Source organism: Scyliorhinus torazame, chromosome 1, assembly GCF_047496885.1.
Source record: "Scyliorhinus torazame isolate Kashiwa2021f chromosome 1, sScyTor2.1, whole genome shotgun sequence".
Lineage (NCBI taxonomy): Eukaryota > Metazoa > Chordata > Chondrichthyes > Carcharhiniformes > Scyliorhinidae > Scyliorhinus > Scyliorhinus torazame.
Window position 1 is genome coordinate 335,451,400 of NC_092707.1, and position 20,508 is coordinate 335,471,907.

Below are 20,508 nucleotides of genomic sequence, written 5' to 3' on the forward strand. Positions count from 1 at the left end.
GCAAAAAATGTATTTCACATATCAAAGAACAAAGAACAAAGAACAAAGAAATGTACAGCACAGGAACAGGCCCTTCGGCCCTCCAAGCCCGTGCCGACCATACTGCCCGACTAAACTACAATCTTCTACACTTCCTGGGTCCGTATCCTTCTATTCCCATCCTATTCATATATTTGTCAAGATGCCCCTTAAATGTCCCTATCGTCCCTGCTTCCACTACCTCCTCCGGTAGTGAGTTCCAGGCACCCACTACCCTCTGCGTAAAAAACTTGCCTCGTACATCTACTCTAAACTTTGCCCCTCTCACCTTAAACCTATGCCCCCTAGTAATTGACCCCTCTACCCTGGGGAAAAGCCTCTGACTATCCACTCTGTCTATGCCCCTCATAATTTTGTATACCTCTATCAGGTCGCCCCTCAACCTCCTTCGTTCCAGTGAGAACAAACCGAGTTTATTCAATCGCTCCTCATAGCTTATGCCCTCCATACCAGGCAACATTCTGGTAAATCTCTTCTGCACCCTCTCTAAAGCCTCCACATCCTTCTGGTAGTGTGGCGACCAGAATTGAACACTATACTCCAAGTGTGGCCTAACTAAGGTTCTATACAGCTGCAACATGACTTGCCAATTCTTATACTCAATGCCCCGGCCAATGAAGGCAAGCATGCCGTATGCCTTCTTGACTACCTTCTCCACCTGTATTGCCCCTTTCAGTGATCTGTGTACCTGTACTCCTAGATCTCTTTGACTTTCAATACTCTTGAGGGTTCTACCATTCACTGTATATTCCCTACCTGCATTAGCCCTTCCAAAATGCATTACCTCACATTTGTCCAGGTTAAACTCCATCTGCCATCTCTCCGCCCAAGTCTCCAGACAATCTAAATCCTGCTGTATCCTCAGACAGTCCTCATCGCTATCCGCAATTCCACCAACCTTTGTGTCGTCTGCAAACTTACTAATCAGACCAGTTACATTTTCCTCCAAATCATTTATATATACTACAAAGAGCAAAGGTCCCAGCACTGATCCCTGTGGAACACCACTGGTCACAGCCCTCCAATTAGAAAAGCATCCCTCCATTGCTACCCTCTGCCTTCTATGGCCTAGCCAGTTCTGTATCCACCTTGCCAGTTCACCCCTGATCCCGTGTGACTTCACCTTTTGTACTAGTCTACCATGAGGGACCTTGTCAAAGGCCTTACTGAAGTCCATATAGACAACATCTACTGCCCTACCTGCATCAATCATCTTAGTGACCTCCTCGAAAAACTCTATCAAGTTAGTGAGACACGACCTCCCCTTCACAAAACCGTGCTGCCTCTCACTAATACGTCCATTTGCTTCCAAATGGGAGTAGATCCTGTCTCGAAGAATTCTCTCCAGTAATTTCCCTACCACTGAAGTAAGGCTCACCGGCCTGTAGTTCCCGGGATTATCCCTGCCACCCTTCTTAAACAGAGGAACAACATTGGCGATTCTCCAGTCCTCCGGGACATCCCCTGAAGACAGCGAGGATCCAAAGATTTCTGTCAAGGCCTCAGCAATTTCCTCTCCAGCCTCCTTCAGTATTCTGGGGTAGATCCCATCCAGCCCTGGGGACTTATCTACCTTAATATTTTTTAAGACACCCAACACCTCGTCTTTTTGGATCACAATGTGACCCAGGCTATCTACACCCCCTTCTCCAGACTCAACATCTACCAATTCCTTCTCTTTGGTGAATACTGATGCAAAGTATTCATTTAGTACCTCGCCCATTTCCTCTGGCTCCACACATAGATTCCCTTGCCTATCCTTCAGTGGGCCAACCCTTTCCCTGGCTACCCTCTTGCTTTTTATGTAAGTGTAAAAAGCCTTGGGATTTTCCTTAACCCTATTTGCCAATGACTTTTCATGACCCCTTCTAGCCCTCCTGACTCCTTGCTTAAGTTCCTTCCTACTTTCCTTATATGCCACACAGGCTTCGTCTGTTCCCAGCCTTTTAGCCCTGACAAATGCCTCCTTTTTCTTTTTGACGAGGCCTACAATATCACTCGTCATCCAAGGTTCCCGAAAATTGCCGTATTTATCTTTCTTCCTCACAGGAACATGCCTGTCCTGTATTCCTTTCAACTGACACTTGAAAGCCTCCCACATGTCAGATGTTGATTTGCCCTCAAACATCCGCCCCCAATCTATGTTCTTCAGTTCCCGCCTAATATTGTTATAATTAGCCTTCCCCCAATTTAGCACATTCATCCTCGGACCACTCTTATCCTTGTCCACCAGTACTTTAAAACTTACTGAATTGTGGTCACTGTTACCGAAATGCTCCCCTACTGAAACATCTACCACCTGGCCGGGCTCATTCCCCAATACCAGGTCCAGTACCGCCCCTTCCCTAGTTGGACTGTTTACATATTGTTTTAAGAAGCCCTCCTGGATGCTCCTTACAAACTCTGCCCCGTCTAAGCCCCTGGCACTAAGTGAGTCCCAGTCAATATTGGGGAAGTTGAAGTCTCCCATCACCACAACCCTGTTGTTTTTACTCTTTTCCAAAATCTGTCTACCTATCTGCTCCTCTATCTCCCGCTGGCTGTTGGGAGGCCTGTAGTATACCCCCAACATTGTGACTGCACCCTTCTTATTCCTGATCTCTACCCATATAGCCTCACTGCCCTCTGAGGTGTCCTCTCGCTGTATAGCTGTGATACTCTCCTGAACAAGTAGCGCAACTCCGCCTCCCTTTTACATCCCCCTCTATCCCGCCTGAAACATCTAAATCCTGGAACGTTTAGCTGCCAATCCTGCCCTTCCCTCAACCAGGTCTCTGTAATGGCAACAACATCATAGTTCCAAGTAGTAATCCAAGCTCTAAGTTCATCTGCCTTACCCGTAATGCTCCTTGCATTAAAACATATGCACTTCAGGCCACCAGACCCGCTGTGTTCAGCAACTTCTCCCCGTCTGCTCTGCCTCAGAGCCACACTGTCCCTATTCCCTAGTTCTCCCTCAATGCTCTCACCTTCTGACCTATTGCTCCCGTGCCCACCCCCCTGCCATTTCTTTGTTTGCTGTTATTAATTCATCAGCCTCGTTCAGTAGAGGTCTCACATTTACCTTAGCCACCCACTTCCTATTTATATATCAATAGGAACTCTTGCTGTTTTTATACTACATACTAGTTATATCTCAAGTTTAATGCACTTTTTAACCTTTTTCTGCTGGATCCTAAAAGCTTCCCAGTCCCCCGGTCTATCACTATCCCTTGTCACATTGTATATTCTGCTTTTCAATTTAACATTATTCGTGACCTCCTTTGTTAAACATGGATTTTGCCTCTTTCTCATGGAATCACTCTTTTCAATTGGGATAAACTCCTGCTGAGCATTATGGTCCAGCTGTTTGAATATCTGCCATTGTTCATCTACTGACCTATATCTTAGCCTGTTTACGCAGTTCCCCTTAGACAATTCCTCCCTCATACCATTATGATTGGCCTTATTTAAGTTGAAGACACTGGTTATGGACCAGTTCACCCTCAAACTATATCTGGAATCACTGTATCACAGTGTGGTCACTACCCCCAAGGAGGTCCTTAACCACAAGGTCCCTTATTATTCCTTCTTCACTCTATAAAACAAAATATAAAATAGCCCGTTCTCAGGTAGGCTCCACAACATATTGCTCTAAAAAGCAATCCCTGATGTAAACTCTTCTTCCATGCTCCCCTTGCTGGTTTGGTTTGTCCAGTCAAATCTCGCATGATAATTGCAGTTCCCTTCAAACATGCACTTGATATTTCCCCATTTATGCTCTGACCTCTTGAGAGGTCACATTTTCTATTCCTACTCTTGTCTTCCTTCCCTAGTTATTCATGATTTCAACACAAACCAATTCTACATCGTTACCCACTGCACTACTCAGCACTGTTCTGAAACCTTCCTTGGACGGTATGGTAGCACAGTGGTTAACACTATTGCTTCACAGTGCCAGGGACCCGGATTCGATTCCCTGCTTGGTTCACTATCTGTGCGGAGTCTGCACATTCTCCCATGTCTGCGTGGGTTTCCTCCGGGTGCTCCGGTTTCCTCCCACAAGTTCCGAAAGACGTGCTTGTAAGGTGAATTGGACATTTTGAATTTTCCCTCGGTGTACCCAAACAGGCATCTAGTGTGGCAACTAGGGGATTTTCACAGTAACTTCATTGCAGTGATAATGTAAGCCTACTTGTGACACAAATAAAGATTTTTATTGTTATTCAGATTAACAGAGCTACCCCAACTCCTTTCCCCTGTTGCCTATTCTTTTTGAACATTGTGCATCCTGCAATGTTGAGCACCCAGTCTTGGTCACCTTGCAACCCTGTTTCTGTAATGGCTAATACATCATATTCATATGGCAGAGTGTGTGCTAAGTTGCTTGAAAATGCTTCATGCATTCAGTTAAAGAACATTTAGCTTTGATTTAAGAAAAAGTCAATTAAGGGGCAATTTAGCGTGGCCACTCCACTTACCCTGTACATCTTTGGGTTGTGGGGGAAAGACCCATTCAGACCCAGGGAGAATGTGCAAACTCCACATGGACAATGACCCGGGACAGGGATCGTTCACGGGTCTTTGCCGGCATGAGGCAGCAGTGCTAACCACTGCGCCACTGTGCTGCTCCTAGCTTCGAATTTTGAGTGTTGTTTAAACTCTAGATTTTCTCTGTGTTGCATATTTCCTGTCCCGGCCTGTCATATTATGCCCGTCTAGTTCCCCTTCCTATTCTGTGCCACTGCACTCAATGATTTGTATTAACCTGCTGTCAAAAGTGGGTTCATACGGGCAGCACGGTGGCACAGTGATTAGCATTGCTGCCTCATGGCGCCGAGGTCCCAGGTTCGATCCCGGCTCTGGGTCACTGTCTGTGTGGAGTTTGCACATTCTCCCCGTGTTTGCGTGGGTTTCGCCCCCATAACCCAAAGATGTGCAGGGTAAGTGGATTGGTCACGCTAAATTTCCCCTTAATTGGAAAAAATTAATTGGGTACTCTAAATTTATATTCAAACATGAAAATGCCCAATTGGATGTGAATGTCTTGTATCTGCGGAACCGGAATTTCACAAAGTGTCTGGGTAGAAGAAAGATGGTGAGAAAATAAATTAATTTAAAGTCTGACAATTTTTTAGTTAATAAATAATACAGAAGGTAGAATAATTGTCAATGTTTGAAATACATCATAATTAGGGGTACCTTTAATGGTTATATATTTTCCTTTGATCATTAAAATAAATACTTATAATTATTCTACTGTGAATATAAATTACAGGTAGTCACAAGTAAGGGATACTTAGTTACCTGTTGACATAAATATAAATATACACTTTATCATTCAGCCTTGTGGTCTGATGCATAAATCAAATAATGCAGCAGCCCAATGTATTAAGGCTCATGTGAAACGAGGACGAGTTTTTCACTACATTAGAATTCTTTTGAAAAAGTGATAGACAGGATTCCTTGTTTGGGAGACTATGTTCTCCTGCCGGAAGTGAATTGCTTCTGGTTTTCACTGGAGCTAGGGGCAGTGCCCAGACATGATACCTTTTCTCTTGCCATGCAAATGTATGCATAGTGTGGAGCTCAAGGCATTCCAATCTGAATCCCACAATTGGGTCGCCATTTTGAGCGGGTAGCCCAATATCGAGATCCGGCGGCTTTCCCCCCCCCCCCCCCCCCCAATGTAATTCCTCCCTCCTGCTGACAAGCAGGGGCATCCGCCCACCCTCGCCACCACAGAAATTGCTGGGTCATCCCCTCCCACCCACAGCATGCATGCAGGAAGGTAACTCGACACCCACCCCACCAAACCCCAACCAGAAAGCCCCATCACGGTAGCACAGTGGTTAGCACAGTTGCTTCACAGCTCCCGGGTCCCAGGTTCGATGCCTGGCTTGGGTCACTGTCTGTGCGGAGTCCGCACGTTCTCCCCGTGCCTGCGTGAATTTCCTCCGGTAGCTCCGTTTCCTCCCACAGTCCAATGATGTGCAGGTTAGGTCATTTGGCCGTGATTCATGATGCCCTGTGCTGCTCTTGTTTGGCCTTGTTCTGCACTGTAACCAATCACTATTTGTTGATGCACCACTGTCAATGTGCTCTGTCATTTATTTTTTTGTCTACTATGTACGTACTGTGTACGTTCCCGTGGCCTCAGAAAAATACTTTTCACTGTTCTTCGGTAAATGTGACATCAATCAATCAATCATCACTGAATCAATAAATTGGCCTTAAGTGTCCAAAAAAAGGTCAGGTGGGGGTCACTGGATTACGGAGATGGGGTGGACTTAAGTGGGGTGCTCTTTCCAAGGGCCGCTGCAGACTCGATGGGCCGAATGGCCTCCTTCTGCACTGTAAATTCTATTATCAGAGCCCCACTGGAGACCCCCATCAGACCCCCACCATCAGGCCCCCATCAGAGACTCACAATCAGATCCCCCCACCACGGTTCCCCATCAGAGACCCCCCAGTTCAGAGAACCCCCCCCATATTAGAGGCCCCCTCCCCCATCAGAGACAACCACCCCATTAGGTAACACCTGTCGGGAGGCTAAAGAGCAGTCCAGGCAGAGACAGTGAAAAATCACTGCTTTCTTACTTACTTGTCCCTTACACCTGCTGCCTCAGACATAAGTGTATAAAGCAACAGCTGTTACTTAGAAAGCCCAAATCACATTACAAGTCTTTAAACCCCCTCGGAGCCTTTGAACTGCATAACATCTTTTCACTTTTAAAGAGAAATAGCTTTTAGTAGACTGTAATTGACAGCGTAATAGGTTCCAGACAGCCAGGTGTCTGGATTGTTTATTTTCGTCTCCCTTCATGCTTGAATTCATCCCAAGTATTCAGCTGTGGACCTAACCACAGGGTTGACTTCTCCGCAGTCGGGATTCTCCGGCAGTCCGGGGGTTTCCCAATGGCGTGGGGCAATAGAAAATCCCATTGACCTTCCAGGGAAACGGAGAATTCCGACAGCGTGCCGCACCAGAAATCTGGTGCGGCGGGATGGAGAAACCTGCCCACAATGATTATAAACATCTAGCTATGATTGACAGCTCCTGGCCACATCAAAAGCAGTTAAGTGCTTTCTGCTGAGAAAAAGAGGAAGTGAAAGCACTTAACACCGTGAAAACCAGTTTAAACATCTTGCACCAAAATCTGTATTTTCACATACCATCACAACACAGCGCACTTCAGAGACATATTCAAACTTCAATTTAATTAATAAAAATCGGATTTTGAGAAATCGCATTGCAATATATCAAAGGTTTTTTAGTTTGAGGAACAGGTTATTAATAGTCTGCAAACATATACATTCTAGATGAAAACAAAACAGGTTGCATGCGGTTGTCACCTAAATATCTCACTATAATGGTATTCTTGATGAACTCTTTTAACAGAGTGTAGATTTGTGAAACTAATTTACATGGATAGCAATTAACAATTATGATGTAGCTATATGGAATACATACTTGGTCTGGTCCACTCTACTTCTATTGCTGTGTGGTTTATTGCCTGTGCTGTAAGATTACTCCCACTGTTAGGAACGCCTGCCAGTGTGATTGCTGTGACTTCTCCCCCTGGTGCGTACCCCACATCATTATAGACCATCAGTTTGTACTTATACGTTGTATACCTGAATGAATAAATGAAAAGTTCATTGTTCAGTCCTTGGTGTTGTAATTTTCTGAAATTGGAGATAGATCTGCAATCCTTCTTATTACTAATACATATTGTATTGCAGAAATGAGGCATGCACGTGTATGCTATTTTACAGGGTAACCAACAGGGTATCTCCCACTACCAATACGTTTCTTAAGGATTCTGAAATTAACAGAATACGGACTGAGGAGGAAGGGAAAATTAGAGTGGGCGAATTAACTATCAAATCAGTTACATAAAGAGGACGAGGAAGATTGGATTGAGAGAGAAAGAGAGAGAGAAAATAGGAATTAAAAGAAAGCACATTTAATATTTTTAATCTCCAAAAACTATTCACAACCTGAAATGAGATTCCACACATAGTGGGCGCGATCCAACAGCCACGCTGTGCCGAAAAGCAGCTCACCGTGGCACAGAGTGGCCGATAAAAACCAAGAGACCCTGCTGCGGGATCTATCCGACTTGCAATACCTCGCGAGATCCAACGCGATCTCACAAGGCGTTGCGATGTAAATCCCGCCTAGTTGCAATGTAAATCTGCATATTCGAGCAAGACAGCTATGGTGCCAGGTTGGCACTGCTAAGGTGCCAAGCTGGCATTTGTTCACACCTGCACAATCGGGCCGTGAGTGCCGTTTGGGGGTGTTTGGGGATATGATGGAGGGCTGGGGACCATCCCATAGTACACTTGGGCTTGGGGGGGGATTGCTTCGGGGACCTCGGATATTGGGACGCCATCGCTACACTGGGGGAGTACTGGCGAGCAGAGCTCTGTAGTGTACAAAATGGTGTACGTGCAGCTTCAACCGCGCTTTCCCTGCTGAGGCCCCTTATACAACACGGGTCACGTTAAATAGCCATGTGTATGTCGATGCTGTGAGTGCTGGGAAACACACGGCTGGACGGGCTCGCTTTGGGACTTTGTTCCAATTTCACTCAATAGAGCCAGCACGCAGCTACAGCAGTCAGTAAAGAAGACAAATGGTATGTTGGATTTCATAGCGAGAGGATTTGAATATAGGAAAAGGGATGTTTTACTGCTGTGTCGGGCATTGGTGAGGCCACACCTGGAGTATTGTGTCCAGTTTTGGTGTCCTTATCTGACGAAGGATGTTCTTGCTATAGAAGGAGTACAGCGAAAGTTAACCAGGCTGATTCCTGGGATGGCGGGACTGTCATATGAGGAGAGAATAAGTTGGTTAGGATTGTATTCATTGGACCTCCGGTGGCGGCTATGAAGGAGCAAGTCGCACATTTGGTGGCTCCCGCTCTGGTCGGACTTTTGGACCTTTCCCCCCGATTTTCTAACGGACTTGAATTGTAAAACGGATGTTCTCTACTGAATTCCCACTTTGGTGCATGGAGAAAAGGACTAGAAGTGTTCGTAAGGGCAGAAACAAAGACTTGGGCTGTAGTTGCAACAGGAGACAGCATGGTGGAGGATCGGACCTCTGGCTTGTCGACCCAGCAGTCTATGGAGCAGCTGATGCAAGTCACTCAGGAAGGCTTTGCTACGCAGAAATGGGACTGCTTGGACCCGATAAAAGAGTTGATTGAGCGGTTGGAGATTAGACTGGACGCCCAGGATCGGGAGATCCAGAAAGTGGAGAAGGCACTGGCTGAGCAGGAGGAACATCAGACTGCAGTGGAGCTGGAGGTGGGGATGCTGAGGGACCAGCAGAAGAAGCTTCTGGAGAAGGTGGAGGACCTAGTGATTAGGTCCCGCCGGCAGAACCTAAGAATTGTTGGGCTCCCAGAGGGGTCTGAAGGAACGGATGCTGGGGCATACATCGCAGACATGTTTGTGAAGCTGCTGGGGGATGCGGCATTCGCCCAGCCCTTGGAGGTGGATAGGGCTCACAGAGCACTCGTGAGGAAGCCGCGAATGGGAGACCCCCCGAGGGCAAGGATGGTGAGATTCCACAGGTTCTTGGATAAGGAGCATATTCTACAGTGGACCAAGCAGACACGGAGCTGTAAATGGGACAATAGCATCCTGCGGGTTTACCAGGACCGGAGTATAGAAGTGACCAGGAGGAGAGCAGGCTTCAACCAGATCAGGTCGATCCTTTTCAAGAAAAAGGTGAAGTTTGGACTGTTATAACCAGCATGTCTCTGGGTCACGCATGAGGATCAGCACTTCTACTTCAAATCACCTAAAGACGCGTTGGACTTTGCGAAAAAGAAAGGGCTGGTGGTGGACTGAGAACTTTTGAACTTGGCTGCAACGTTCATGTTTTTGTTTTTTCTTTTTGTTTCTCTGTTTTTGTAAAATGTTTCTCTTTTTCAGTTTATGGAAGATGTTTGTGATGCCGTTTGCATTGATTTGGAACCAGTGGTAGAGCTGAGTGAGTTAAGGTTTTCATTTGCACTGTTGGGGGATGAAGGTGTGCTTGTTTTGATCTTGGTGTTTTTCTGTTGGAGTTTGTTTGTATGAGCGCGGGGGGGGGGGGGGGGACAATAGGTTTGAGACTATCTTGAGCCGGGGATGGGGGCCACCAAGCTAGCTGGGCGAGCTAGCTCTCAGAAGCGCAGTGGGGGGGGGTGCATATGTTTGGTTTAGGAAAGGGGTTGGGTTACAGGGTGTTGTTGTTGGAGGGGGAGGGGGGTGAATGTTCTGCTGACGAGCGAGGGCCATGGGCTGAGGGACAGAGAGGAGGTTGGGGCCTGCTTGGGGATGGACCGGTGGAGGTGCGGACCACGGGCTGGAGGCGGGCCTCAAACAGGAGATGGCTGATCGGTGGAGGGGGGGGGCAATGAGCCCCCCAACTAGGTTGATCGCTTGGAATGTTCGACGGTTAAATGGGCCGGTTAAAAGGGCACGTGTGTTCGCGCATCTTAGGGGATTGAAGGCGGTCGTGGTAATGTAGCAGGAGACCCACCTTAAGGTAACGGACCAGGTTAGGCTGAGGAAAGGCTGGGTCAGCCAAGCGTTTCACTCGGGACTAGATACAAAGACTAGAGGGGTCGCGATCCTGATCAATAAGCGGGTGGTGTTTGAGGTGCGAAGAATAGTCTCGGATGTGGGAGGTCGGTACATTATGGTCAGTGGGAAACTGGAGGGGGTGCAGGTGGTATTAGTAAATGTGTATGCACCAAATTGGGACGATGTGGAGTTTATTAGGAGGATGCTGGGAAAGATACCGGATCTGGACTCGCACAGGTTGGTCTTGGGAGGGGACTTCAATACAGTTATGGACCCTGGCTTAGACCGGTCAAGCCCAAAAACGGGCAGGGTGCCAGCAATGGCACAGGAACTAAGAGGGCTCATGGAGCTGTGGGGGAATAGGGGGGGGGGGCGGGGGGGACCATGGAGATTTGGGCAGCCGAGGGTGAAGGAATTCTCCTCCTACTCACACGTGTATAAAGTATATTCTCGGATTGATTTCTTTATTTTGAGCAGAGCCTTTCTGACTGGGGTAGTGGACACGGGATATTCGGCGATTACAATCTCAGACCATGCTCCGCACTGGGTTGACCTGCAGGTTAGCAAAGACGTTAACCAACGCCCGCATTGGAGGGTGGATGTGGAACTTTTGGCGGATGAAGGGGTGTGCGAGTGGCTGAAGAAATGTATTCAGAGCTACCTGCAGGTCAATGACACGGGGGAAATTTCAGCAGCAGTGATGTGGGAAGCACTGAAGACGCTGGTCAGGGGGGGAGCTGATCTCGATCCGGGCCCATAGGGAGAAGGTTGACAGGGCAGAGACGGACCGACTGGTAAAGGAGATAGTACAGATTGATAGGAGGTATGCGGAGACCCCAGAGGCAGGGCTTTTAAGGGAACGGCGGAGGTTGCAGGCGGAGTTTAGCTTGCTGACCACAGGGACGGCAGTGGAGCAGCTGAGAAAGGCGAGGGGAGTGATTTATGAACATGGAGAGATGACCAGCAGAATGCCTGCACAGCAGCTTAGGAGGAGGGAGGCAGCTAGGGAGATAGGGAAAGTAAAGGACGGTGAGGGGAACCTGGTTGGTGATTCGGTAGGGGTGAATAAGGCGTTTAGGGATTTCTACAGCAGGCTGTACAGGTCGGAACCCCCTACGGAATAGGAGGGGATGAGACACTTCTTGGAGGGGCTAAATTTCCCAACGGTGGACAGGGAGCGGGGAGAAGGGCTGGGGGCCCCAATTGGGCTGGAAGAGATAGTGGAGGGTTTGAAGGCCATGGAGGCGGGTAAGGCTCCGGGTCCGGGCAGGTACCCAGTGGAGTTTTATAAAAAGGTCTCGGGATATTGGGGCCAGTGTTGTTGAAGATGTTCAATGAGGCAAGGGAAAGAGGGGTGCTGCCCCCGACGATGTCACAGGCAATGATTTAGCTGATTCTTAAGGGGACAAGAACCCGGAGATGTGTGGGTCCTACAGGCCGATCTCCCTGTTGAATGTGGATGGCAAGTTGCTGGCCAAAATCTTGTCCTCCAGGATTGAGGCTTGTGTTCCGGATGTTATTGGGGAGGACCAGGCGGGGTTTGTTAAGGGTAGTGTTGCTCTCTTTGGTGTTGTCTCTTAATTTGGCTCTGTTTAATTACGTGTGCCCAAGAGTCGCCAGGTATCTTTCGACACCACCACAAGGTTCAGAACCGAATACTGATCAAAGACTCGATACACCAGTTAGTAAGTTCAAAAGCAATGCTCATTTATTTACACACAATCAAATCTACTCATGCATGAACTCCAGAAACTAAACTATCACTATTACTGAAGCCTATACTTAGCTTCGGGTGTCCACTCAGTCAGAGGAACAATGGCCGTTGCTCGGTTCTCAGGCTGCTGGGTTGAGCTGTTTACAGGATAGCAAATGGGAGCGTCTATCTCGTAGCGTGCGTTGACTTGGAACTTACTTGGCCTGATGCAGCAACTCGGCAGGTCTCTCTTCGCTGAGAGCCCAGGCCAAAGAAGAAAGATTCTCTCTTTGGTGAATGCTTATGTACTCAAAAGGGCTTTGCGCGCTTTTGGGCGGGCCTTGAACTTGGCCTCAAATAATTGGGCCTTTCCCAATCATTCGTATCGATCGTCTTCCAATAGAGGGGTGGTTCCGATTGCTGGGCGTGTCCTAGGTGACCATTGGTCTGCTTTGTTTTAGTCTCTTCTGGCGCCGGGGTGTCTGCCTTAACATTGTGTATCTAAATGTTTCCCTTTTGTCCCCGGAGATGGCTCATTAGTATGTCGATGGCTTAGTAGTTTCTGTCCTGTCTGAGAGCTAAAGCTCTAATCAACAGACAGACCTTGCACCTGCTTGTTTCTCAGTATTGTCCAATTTTCCCTGCATTCTTTGCAAGTGTCCATTTTGTAATCAGGACGTGGACATCCCAGATGGCTACTTTCCCTCCTTGTGATCCTCAATGCAAAGCGTGAAGGATTACACTACTACATCGTCTTCATCCTCTGACCAAGCGGGGCACCCATACTGAGGCTCTACACTGTCCTATCCTATGCAACACAATTTTACCTAAACCATTTAAAATACATTCATTATCATAAATTTCTACGGGCGCTATGACATTAATACATGCATTACAGAAAAATAAAAAACTGGAACCTCTAACTGTTCTCAATAAATTATCCTCATTCAAAATAGCAGCACACACATTTCTCTGGCCTGGCAGTCAGACACAGAGGTTTACATCTCTTTATTCCACAGAATACATAAAGAAAAATGGATGCATTTTAATCTGGCCCAATGGGTTCGGGGGTCTGGTGAAATCCGAAGATGAGGGATCTAAACTTGTATACCGGGGTGCGAGAGCGATATGCTCTCTTTCGCCATTTCCTAACTCTAAATATTTGCACGACACTGCAAAGTATCACCAGCACTAAGAGTGCTTTGATTACATATGAGAGTGAGTACCAGGTGATAAACTTATCACACCAGGTCGGGGTATTGCTAGCTGTCGCTGGGCTAGTTATCTCGGGGTTCCGTGTATTGCAGGGGTGAGAATCATTTACGGTTTGTGTGGTAGGGGTCAGGGGGTAGCGTCCGCACACAACTGAAGGGATCCCACTAAGATCCATGTGAACACGAAGGCTGTCTTCATCTTTGTCGGTCTTTTTCTTTGTCTTCCTCTGGGGTTCCTGAGGTACCAGAGTTCTGTGAACACAAGCATAATTTCTGTTATTATCTTGCTTAATATCTCATATGTCTGCCTGTCTGTCCTTTATTGCCAATTTCCCTTTGCAATTGGTCACCATCTGTGACTCCCTCATTTTTTTTTAAACCGAATGTTGGGACAAGACATCTAAGAAAAATACTGCCATACTGCGAGCCATCTCGCAACCTGTGTGATTTACCATCCCAGCGTTTGAGGATGTAAATAGCACACAGAAGCAACCCAAGGGTTGCGAAAACCAAACAAAAGAATTCTGAACGTACCGAACCAAAATGGGGTGTATGGGCCGCAGCGGGTAAGAAATGGGTGGAATGCCCGGATAGGGTGGTGATCAGTGCCGTATGTGCTCTACCCGAGCGTAGTTAACCAGAGGGGGGTCCTCAGGCAGGACGGGGACCAATGCCGTTTCTCCACTGCCTGAGCAACCGGCAAGAACGGGTAAGAATGTGATCGTCATGGGGGCATCCTCTCGAATCAGGAGAGTAGCTATGAGTCGTGTTCTGTCGACAAACTAGTTCCTCTGAACGGTTGTCTGGCGACAAACTTGCACCTCTAAACTGCTTTCTGTTGACAAACTAGTTCCTCTGAACTACTGTCTGGGGACAAACTTATTCCATTAACAGGCATTGGGCATCAAAGGAGTGGTGACGTGGGGCCGTGAAAACGTTTGAGTTTACGAACAACACTTAACGTTAACACTAACGAACAAACATACAACAAACATGGTGCAGGTTCCATCAGAAAGGACACCGTATCTCTCCATCGGTTCCTTTTTTCTCCATCATCTGGACACCTCACTGCTCAATAGCAAACAGGGTCGCAAAGGGATTCTTTTGGTGGGAGTCAGACTCTAAGTCATCATCTTCTCTCGGCTGCCAAACTCTGGACTGTAGTAACCGTGCTAAAGCTGCTTGGGGCGAATTGGGGTCCATCTCATCATTCCGGATGAGCCTGAACGAATTGTCTCGGTGCCAGAATCGTGTGTCGAGGTTGGAGCTGCTATGCTTCGATCCATAATCGTCGGGCGGTGGGTCGGGGTCAGGGGCTTTGATATAAGTAATCACAAATGTGTCAGTAGAATCATGCTCGGATTCGCTGGGAGTGGGGCCTGGTATAGGGGTATAGTCGTAACGTGGTGTGCTGTGGCTATCGTCATCGTGATCACTATCACTGTCGCTGTCGGTGCTGGTTGAGGGAAGGGAGAGGCGGAGTCGTGCCTCTGGGGGCGGAGTTGAAGTCATGTCTGAGGGCGGGCTGGACTGGTTGGGGGAGGGTAGGAAAACATCATTTGTGGGCGGGGCATGATCGTCTGCTGCTGCGAGCAGGATATGGTGTGTGTGGTTATTCTGTGAGCCATAAACCTTGAGCTGGTTTATATGAAACCACGCAGACTTACCCTTGGGATAGGTTGTTTTGTATACTGAGAGGCTGACTTTGTCCGAAATGGAGTATGGTCCGGAAAATTTTGGGGAAAGGAATGAACTGGGGTTGTAAAGGGAAAGCATAACTTGTTGCCCTACTGTAAACTCAGTGGCGTGTACTGTTTTGTCGAAACAAGCTTTGCTCTGTTTCTTCCTGGTTCCAAGTCTCACAGCTGCTGCGAGTTGGGTTGCCTTTATGTTCTCTAACAATTGTTTAACCGCATTTTCGTGCGTGAGGGCTGTGACTGCGGGGCTGGCCAAATCCAGTCATGGGGTGTCCGGTCATGAGGGTGTGGGGGGTGTATCCTGTGGACGTGGATAAAGTGTTTCTTAAAAACATCAAAGCAAATGGGAGAACTGAATCCCAGGTGCTGTTATTCTGCTGTACCATCTTCCTGAGGGTGGCTTTTAATGTCCTATTCATTTGTTCTACAATACCACTTGACTGGGGGTGGTATGCGATATGGAACTTTTGTCTTATGCCGAAAATCGTGAGGACGTTTTTCATTACACGTCCGGTGAAATGGGAGCCTTGATCGGACTCTATACTGCGTGGGAGGCCCCATCTTGTAAAGATGTGGTGTGTTAATATTTTAGCCGTTGTCTTGGCCGTATTAGTTCGCGATGGAAATGCTTCCACCCATTTTGTGAAGGTGTCTATGACCACCAACACATACTTGTAATCATTTCTGCAAGGGGGTAGGGGTCCTGTATAATCTATCTGGAGATTTGTCCAGGGTCCACTAACGGGGCGGGTATGACTAAGTTGAGCATTTTTCGCATATCTGTCCGGATTATTCTGGGCACAGATTAAGCAATTCTCTATGTAGTGCGTTACATCGATTTTTAAATCAGGCCACCAACAAAGCAGTCTGAGGTGGGCTAGGGTGGGTTCAATTCCTTGGTGTCCATGATTGTCATGGAACTGACAAATGATCTGGTTCCTGTCCTGGCTGTGAACTATATAAATGCCATCCTTTAAAATCACACCGTCGTGTGTGGTGATTGAGTTTTGAAACTTGTCGTACGGGGTGGGAAGGTTCCCTATAAAACTTCCCTGAGTTTCACGTCCTCTTTCTGTGACTTCGCTAAATCCTGAATATTGGTCTGTGAGACCTGAGCTGCGTGTACTAGGGTGCTTTCGGGGGGGGGGGGGGGTTCCAAAAATAACCATGCCTGGAGCCTGCCTTTGCTAGGGCGTCTGCTTTAATGTTACCAGGGAGAGGGGAAGAACGGTGATGACTGCGAACCTTAATTATTCCGTATTTCCTATCCTTCGCTGTCTCTAAGATATGGCGGAGTAATGGGGCTGAGGCTAGGGGTTTATCATCCACAAAATCAAATCCTCTTGTTTCCCACAGGGGTAGGAATTCCGTCAAACTATTACATACATACAAGTTATCTGAATAGATGTCTGCTGGGGTCGGGAACGAGTCGGGGTGGTCTACAATGTAAGCAATCGCTGCCAGCTCTGCTGCCTGAGAGCCTGGCAACTTTAATGCAATCTCATCTAGGGCGCGTCCCTGTGAGTCCTCTACATATATAACGCAACCGGTAATTCTCTTTCCATTTAACACTTGTGGAAGAGCCATCCACATAAATCTTCAGGGGTGTCTGTGGGCTGGGGTCTCTGGGGTATACTACCTGTTTTCCTGGGAGGTGTTTTGAGAACAAATGGGCCTGTGTTGTGTTTAGTGGTGATGATCTCACATTCATGAGGGGTGCCTGCATACTGCAAATTATCGGCAAGGAAGGTGTGGGTCTTGGTTCGCTTTGTGTCTGGGTGTATTCTGTGAGGATGGTGATGGGGTTGAGTCCTGTAATGTAGGCGAAGTATTGTACTGCCCAAAAATCTGCGAGCAGGTGCCTTTCATAGGCAGAAAATCCTTGCTCTACAGGGTCTAACATGCGTGTGGCGTATGCTACGGGGCGTAATTGGTCATGGCGTTCCTGGAGGAGCACGGCCGAAAGGGTTCGGTCGGTGCTTGCAACTTTGATTGCGTATGGGAAAAGTGGATCTGGGACCTGTCGTGCGGGGGCTGTGCTGAGTGCTCTTTTTAAAGCATCCACCGCATCCGTATGATGTGGAAGCCATTCCCAAGGTGCCTGCTTCTTGAGAAGGTCGGATCGGGGCGCTGCTTTAGTGACAAAACCGTCAATATGGTTTCGGCAGTAGCCAACCAGTCCTAAAAATGACCGGAGGGCTGAGACATTGTGGGGAAGGGGCAATTTGACGATCGAGTCAATTCTCTTTTGTTCGATCTCGCGTTTACCATGAGTGATCACTGTCCCAAGTAAATCACTTTTTCTTTCACAATCTGGGCTTCTTGGGGTTGACTTTACAACCAATTTCTTTTAGGAGTGCTAGGAGTTCGGCGAGAAGCGAAATGTGCTCTCCCTTTGTGTCTGTCTGTAGTAACAAGTCGTCTACGTACTGGACCAGACAATCAGGGCGGGAAAATTTTGCTAAACCATTTATTTGGCAGGTGTTGGTGGAAAATGGAGGGGGAGTTGTGGAAGCCTTGTGGAAGGCACGTCCACGTATACTGTTGCCCTTGGAATGTAAAGGCGAATTTGTACTGGTACGCTTTAGCCAATGGAATGGACCAAAAGCCGTTACTAATGTCCAAAACCGAAAACAATTTTGACTGGAGTCCCTGTTTGATCATGGTCTCGGGACTCGTGGCTACGGTGGGGGCTGCTGCTGGGGTTACTTTGTTCAGTTCCCGGTAATCAATGGTCAGTCGCCATGATCCATCGGGTTTCCTGACGGGTCAAATTGGTGCGTTGTTTGTGGAGGCTACTGATCTGAGTACGCCTTGATCCAACAAACTCTCTGTTACTTTGGAGATTTCTCCCTCTGCTTCCTGGGGAAATCCGTACTGCTTCTGGGGTTTAGGGTCGGGAGTGTAATGTTCACAAAGCCAGCCAATTTTCCACAGTCGTGCTTGTGCTGTGCGAAGGCTGCTTTATGTTCCTGCAGGACTGCCCTAACCTGTTTGCCTGTACTAATGGTTCGAGGGTCGAACCAGAAGTCTCCTACTGAGCTAATCCTGTTTACCGCTGCTACTGTGAGCATGGCGGGGGCTCGTGCTGCCTTTGCCATTTTCCAAACACACTTGTTAACTGGGTTGAAAGACAGGTTGTGGGATCTCATGAAATCGATCCCAAGGATATGTTCTGCTGTCTGGGGCAGATCAACCAAAACTATGTGGTGCTTAGTCGTGATGTTCCCTATCTGTATTGCTACAGGGGCTGTGATGTGTCCCTGTTGTAAATGGCCTGTAAAACCGCTGAGTGTGATGGTGTCTGTTGTGGGCCACGTGTCTCGCTGAAACATCGTGGAGGAATTGAGTGTGGTGTGGGACCCTCCTGTGTCCCAATTAAATTCTACGGGTTGTCCCCGAACTTTGCCTGCCACTACCGGTCTACCGGATTTGTCCCAAAGGTGTTGCAGACCCAAGTTGGGGAGCCCGAACACCGTCAGTCGGTGCCGTTCATGTCTGCATTCTCTGAATGGGCGCTAATGATATGGATCGGCTTTGCCCTATTCTTGTTTAGGGTGCCTGTCTGTTGGCTTCTCTGCTGCTTCTGGGGTGTGTTGCACTCTCGTGCAAACTGTCCTAACTGTCCACAGTTGTAACATTCCTGAGCTTTGGGCTGGGGTGGGCTGTTCCTGCCCTCATTTACCCATGTGGGGTTCTGGTGCGCTTTAACTGGGTTCATCTCTGCCTGCTTTTCATCGGGTGTTATAAATGCAGTTTTGCCTGCAATTGATTGCTCCCAAGTGCGGGACAATCTCTTCAAAACCCATTTGTCATTGTGGGCCTCATCTGAGGGGTCATAATTTGCGCAAGCTTTTCGACCTGCGTCTGTGGCATGGGAGACTAGAATTATGGTCCATTTGGCCGTATTATCTGCGGACAAATGGGCGTGGGCGAACTCTCCAAAAACTGCGGTGAAGTGAATCCACAAGCGTCCAGCAAATGCTGTGGGGTGCTCTGTCTTCTTTTGCCTACATTTATTTAGGCCTTCCATGTGGTCTCCTCTGTTAAAGCCGATCGCATCCAGGATCGCTGTGTGCATCTCTTGGAGTGTGCCTCCTCCTGCATTCTGTGGGTCGGGAAGGGCTGCCATGACTGAAGGGTCGAGGCTTAAAACTGTAAGCTTCACTTGCTCCTTTTCGTCCAGGCCGTACATGGTAGCCTGCTGTTTGACTTTAGCGAAACATTGGTGGGGGTCTAAAGTGGGAAGGAACGGTGTAATTTTTCCACACGCGTCCCGTAATTGGGTCACGGTTAACGGGGTTGTGTAAAGGAAATCTACTTCTCCTGCTGTGACCCTGGTTACAGGGTTCATGGGGGTGTGTTCTGCCTGTTCGGTTGGAGGTTGGGACGCTTTCCTTTTCTGGGGGGTTTCCTGCGTTCCCATGTACGTATCTATGGGCAGTCTCGTTTAATTCCTGCAAGTCGGGGCCGTTTTCCTGGTCTCATTGTGGTCCAAATGTGCTTTGAAATCCATTTTGAACGGAAAGCAGAGATTGCAATTCTGCAATTTGCTTCCGGCACTTTGCGTGGTCTACAGAGCGCTGCCTTTGTTCCGTCGTGGAAATATGGAGTGCTCGTAGGGCTGCTTTCAGATCATTGCACTCTTTCTGCAATTTTTCGACTTGCTGTTCTGTCTCTTGTCTTACCAAGACCGCACGTTACGTGTCCTGGTAGGCCTTATTGTATTGCGTCTGAAAACTGTTCAAATGCGCGAGACAAGACTGATGTGCCCACTTGGCATCATCCACTTCTCTGTCCCTTGCTGCTAACTGCTTTTTTAAATCTCGATTTTCCTTCTCTACCTCGCTCACGTCTACCTCACTACTTCTGTCTTTCTCCTCTACTCTCTAGGGAGCTTCCTAACGACCGCCTCTGTGCCTCGCAATTGTGCCAAACAGGACACAATTGCCATCAGCTTGCGAGCTTTCCCTGAGCTCTTCTTGTGGATCTCTGACAGGTTCTCCCACCAAGTATGTCCTATACTCCCGGGACCTGTTTCCTCATTAGCACAGAATTCACTCCAAAGGGGCCATCCTTTCCCTGTGAGATATTTCCTGATCTCACCTTCCCAAACGGGACACTGTCCTACTCTACTGGTCGCTGCGACCTCGAATTCCTGGGGGTTCATAAGGCGTTCCCATTGCCTTCATTGCCATTTTCTCTATCTAGGTTCTCTACTGAATTTGGAACAGGGGGTGATAAAGTGGTGATGTAAACACGGGTACGGCTTTCGCTAATTTCAGACAGTTTTACG

At 47.9% G+C, this 20,508-nt stretch overlaps 1 protein-coding gene across 1 annotated transcript in view; it reads right to left on the reverse strand.

Annotated features, from left to right (window-relative positions):
- Positions 1–20,508, reverse strand: part of ush2a (Usher syndrome 2A (autosomal recessive, mild)) — a 1,730,413-nt gene that overhangs the window by 464,489 nt on the left and 1,245,416 nt on the right. The window contains exon 44 of the mRNA XM_072506478.1: positions 7,493–7,656. Within this exon, the coding sequence (XP_072362579.1) occupies positions 7,493–7,656 (164 nt within the window). The remainder of the gene's footprint in view (positions 1–7,492; positions 7,657–20,508) is intronic.